The sequence below is a fragment of the Gavialis gangeticus genome, unplaced genomic scaffold, assembly GCF_001723915.1.
Source record: "Gavialis gangeticus isolate Ggan-Ray unplaced genomic scaffold, GavGan_comp1, whole genome shotgun sequence".
Classification (NCBI taxonomy): domain Eukaryota; kingdom Metazoa; phylum Chordata; order Crocodylia; family Gavialidae; genus Gavialis; species Gavialis gangeticus.
The window spans coordinates 135,691,229-135,696,215 of NW_017729024.1; the positions used below are offsets into that span (position 1 = coordinate 135,691,229).

At 38.8% G+C, this 4,987-nt stretch overlaps 1 protein-coding gene and 1 long non-coding RNA gene across 3 annotated transcripts in view; both read left to right on the plus strand.

Moving 5' to 3' along the window:
- TRIM23 (tripartite motif containing 23) overlaps positions 1 to 3,475 on the plus strand; it is a 52,755-nt gene extending 49,280 nt beyond the window's left edge. For both annotated transcript variants that reach the window (XM_019517781.1, XM_019517782.1), the window contains one exon: positions 760 to 3,475. In XM_019517781.1, coding sequence (XP_019373326.1) covers positions 760 to 939 — 180 coding nt within the window. In that variant the 3' untranslated portion in view covers positions 940 to 3,475. The remainder of the gene's footprint in view (positions 1 to 759) is intronic.
- LOC109297768 overlaps positions 1 to 4,987 on the plus strand; it is a 240,968-nt gene that overhangs the window by 227,687 nt on the left and 8,294 nt on the right. The gene's annotated exons all lie outside the window — the stretch shown is intronic.

Here is a 4,987-nt window from a genome sequence, read left to right on the forward strand (position 1 = left end):
GCTACAGCAACATAGCATCTGTGGGCAAAAACTGTAGCACTGCAGCTACATCACCATAGCGATGCACTCCCTCAGTGTAGCACAGGGGCTGTCAACCAGGGGTATGTGTACCCCTGGGGGTACTTTGAAAGGTCCCAGGGCATGGGTGGGGGTAGAGCACTGCCACCCTGCACTGCTGCCTCTCAGGAGCAGGGCTGGGGCGGGGTGAGAGCAGGGCCACACTGACGTGCTGCCTCTTGCCACCACCCCTTGTCGTTCCCCCCGGCGTTTGGCTGCTTGCTGCCCACTTCCCCAGGGGTACACTTACTAAAAAGGGGACTGCAGGGGGTACCCTTATTAAAAGGTTGAAAACCCCTGGTATAGTGCATCACTGTGGCAATGTAACAACTAAAAATAACCACGTGCACTGCACAGTAGGGGTTATTACAGCGCCTTCATTTAGGAAGTACAAAATGACGGCGCTGTAGGGGCATGTGTAGACGTATCCAGTGATTCTTAACCAGGGTGCCTTGAGAATTTTTCAATGGTGCAGCAATAAGGAATATATAGTGTTAAAAACAATCTGACCTGTTTTGGCCTTTCTGATTTTTGGCAACAGAAGAATTGCTGTCTTTTTCCATAGTCAAAAATCAAGGGAAAACTAAGAGTATGCATTTTCTGAGGGTTACCTTGTATCTGTTTAGGGGTGACTTGAGTTTTAAAGGTGTTTAGAACTACTGGTGTATATAAAAAGAATTAATGTATTTGCCTTTCTTGTAGGATGTTGCAGGTGCTCTCTCGGTAGAAGAAATTACAGAATTGCTGAGTCTGCACAAACTCTGCTGTGGCCGTAGCTGGTATATACAGGGCTGTGATGCCCGAAGTGGCATGGGTCTGTATGAAGGACTGGACTGGCTGTCAAGGCAACTAGTAGCTGCTGGAGTGCTGGATGTGGCTTAATTTCACAACAGATGCAATTAAGTTTTAACGTAGCTAACTTACTTGCACGATTTAGGATGTTGTAACAAGGTCCGCATTGTAAAGATGATGGCAACTCTTGTATAAAACTGTGGTTACAGAAAAAAAACATGATTCACTTCCAGTCAGAGATTGGGGAATTAGTACAGTGATTTGTGCAATTGCTGTGTTTTTTTTTTAAAAACATGGTAGTGTAACAAACCAATGTGTTGGGCTGGATGCAGGGTTGCCATGGAATTATCTTTGAAATCTATGAAAGTAGGTTATTACTTCCCATTTGAAACTTTTTCTGCTAAAACGTGCTAAAATTGGTCTAAGACTTGCAATAAAGTCACAATAGTTACTTTAATAATATAATAAACATTTTACTTATCCAAAAAGCCTCTTGGAAACCTTGAGCTGCACAGACTAACAAACAAAACTCTAGATGCTCATGAGTAACCAACGGTGCCACTTTTAATACATTTTTAAAAGGCATTAGCTTAGACTTGTATAAAACTCCATGGTAAGAAACTACAGAAGGAAAGGGTCCCCCATTGTATGCTATTAAAAGGAGGGGGCTGTAGAACTAGAAGACAGTGAGAACCAGTTTCCTGCCTTGGATCTTGCAGTTTTGGTGGGCGATAGCTCTGTTTGACTACCATTAGTAATAAAAGGTAGAAGAAAGCAGAAGTATGCGTATTGAAAAGTCACGTTTTGTTCATAAATAAATAATTTTAGTGCATATTGATATAGATGGGAGTTGTGTGTGCATGCTCAAGATCTTACTTGTTTTTAGAGATTAAACTTCATCCTCAAGCTGAATGAAGATAAAAACTTCCTAAAGAAGCTGTGTATTGAACTGTCGTTTCAGCTATGCATTTTACATGTCATGCTTCCAGAAAAAGGCTTAAAATATTGAATAACTTGCTGTAAAAGCAGGGCACACTAATTATAACTCTTACTTGGAACAGAAGATCGTAAAATCTGATGTAAACTTTCTGTATTTAGATTCTAGTCATTCTTTACATACTGCATCTTCTGCATGTAACTGTCACTAATGACTCTATTTTCAAGGATTATTCATTCATAAACCAGTAGAACCTTGAAGGCGTATCTTGGTTTAAATTTAGAGGGGGCTGGAATAGCTTACTGATGTCTTGTCTTCTGCTGCACACACGGTTCTGATCACTGTTAATCTGTGTGCTATGCACACATAGTATAGAAGCCTCTCATAGTATAGAGTCCTCTTGTAACTGTACGGGATCGAACCGTCTGAATTGAAGAGGTCATCCAGTAGCATGTAGCAGAAGTAGCGTGGAGAGGGTTTAGGCATGGCCAGTGGGTTGAAACTGCATATTCCTAAGCCAGCAGCATCTATTGGTGTTGGAAGGAAATTGTACTGCAGAAGTAGCAGCTTTGCCTTACAAATGGGCCCAGTTTCTTTCCTGTTTGCTTGGGTGGAAGCCCTAAACTTAGCCCTAAAAAAAAACACCCCGTAATCATTTACGGCTGTGCCCATTATATTGCATTTGTATGTATTTTGTAGTAATATCCCACTATGTACTTCAGTAAAGCAAAGAATGTATAAAATGATTTAGTGCATTTGCACTTTTTCCTTTAAGAGGAAGCAGTTCTGGTAACTACTCTCCCCTAATGACACTTTTTTATAGTCACCTTTCTTCCTTTAAATTTCATATTATTGATGTTAAACATAGCTTCAGTTTTAGTAAGAATTTAACTTATAACTAGAGGGATAAACTTCACTATTCTAAAAGCATGGATGCCAAATTAAAGCTTATAGTGTTTTAGAAATGGCTTAAATTTCATACACATTGGGAAGCTGAGAGGGAGGCTAAATTCTTCTCTCAGAACCTGAGAATGTTGTGCTCGGTTTACAGTGGGTGAAGGGTTTTTGCTGCTGTAAGCAAACTGAACATTGTTCACACCTTCCAGCCTGCAATTTCTTTGCACAGTAGTTAGTTGGCTGCCCCAGCTGACTACCTGCATGGCCTGCTTTACAGATCCAGCTCATATCTGGTTGACTGCCCTGTCCTGTCATAATTCAAATGTGCCTAGCAAAAGTTGTTTAGAACAGATGCTTGCTGGAAGACTCTTAATGATGAAAACATATTATTTTTTGAACTTTATTTTACTTATTAGTACATCCTTATTGTTCAGTGGCTTCAGTTGTACATGCTCTCAAACTCTGCTGTTACAATTCTAGCTTTCTCTTATTACTATTTTAAAGCACTCAACAAACCCAGCCTTTTTGGTAGGAGCTTGTAGAGAATTACATATTTGGGGAAAAATGTGTTTGTCTCATTTTGAGTACAGAAGGATTTTGTGATAAGTGTGGGATGCTTGCATAAGTGTTTTTTTTTTTTTCCATGGAAATTATTTAATGTGACTGATTCAAGTAACTGTGAAAATAGGTATTGCATTTGTCTGTGAACTCAAGTGTTTTCAAATATACTTGATGGTTTACTTGTATCATAAAAGTTAATGCTATATATAAACTATTTCAGTTGTAAATTAATCTTGTTTCAACATTTTGTTGGACTCTTAATTCAATTTTTAGGATACTCAGTTGATTTAATTAATGATTGGACCTGAGAAGGGAAAAATCCTCTGATCTCTCAGAGGATTATCTGGATGCATCTGAAATCTTTAAATGGTTAAATGTAAGATTTAGTCTTCTAGTGTGAAATTTTTGGCTTCATTTTGAAGCTAAATAACCATAACTTTCAGCAACTGCAGAAAAGTCTTTAAAACTAATCTTGGTTCAAAATAGTAAAACAAAGTATTTGAGCAGCAGTACTTCATTTCTTTTTGTCGTCTAATTTTCATTGCCTTAATTTTACAAAACAACTCTAATTCCACTTGTGGACTGAATGATAAATGAAGGTTCCTTCTCTAGGAGGATCTTCACTAGTTATTCTGGGCTACTGGAAACAGGGCTGGATATTACAGAACAGTTCAGAAAGGGACAGCTCTTGGTTACTGAAAAATGATTACCCCGATTTCAGTTTCTAAACTGCCTTAAATTGACCCTCCCCCCCTCCAAAAAAAAATACTTTAACCCTCTAATTTATGGTACTAATTTTCTGTGGTTGATTTCTTCCTGTCTTTAATACTCCGTTTTTGATCTCCTACAAACAAGGGGCAAGTTTCCATATTGAACCTGTAGGGAGAATTTAGTACTTGCTCAGACTTTACTTCCCTGGTACTACTTCTATTTTTGTTTCTTTGTACCAGTTACTCAACACTTCCAGCATTATAGAATGCAGGTTCACTTTAAATGTAAGATGCCACAACTGTTTGGCAAGACTGAGGAAATTAAATACTTTACAAGTTTAAAGGCAGTTCTGCTCAACAGGAGATACAAAAAGGCATCTTCGTTCATGTCTGACTTCAGTGACAAATGTACTATATCAGTCCAGTTTTTCATTTCATTTTTCAGTGTATACCGAGACTTGCATCAGCCAGCAATCCCAGAAAGCGGTTTAAGACATTTCTTTGTGGGTAGTACTATAACTCCATGGAAAGAGAGAGGAAATTGGCACAAAGGACCTGCCAGTATCAGAATATGGACATAAATGCCACCTACAGATGTCTTGCTTAGTAGAAACTATATATTGCACCTGCCCACTACCACTTTTAAATCCAGTTAATTAACACATTCTGAGGATCTGAACTTTTTACTTCAGGTAAGACTTCAGTGTTCTGGTTTGCTGGCTACCGCCTAAGGAGGACATTGGTAAAGTAAGAACATTTTCAGGAAAAATCTTGGGGATCATTGTAAACTTGTGAAAATGGTTCTTGGAATCTTCCGTCTGTCTCTAAAAAAGTCAGAAGAAATGAAACCTTTTGGATAGTAAAGAGAGTAGGAGCAAGATCCCTATTTATGCTATTTGGTCCCCAGGTTGGACAGACTTTGGGGAGTTCTAATTCATGCCCTTGCTGCCAGTACATCTCAGCACATTGGTGAGATACTGTGGTCCTTACTTCCTTGGAATCATTTGAAACTGTGCAAATAAAGTTCTTAAGT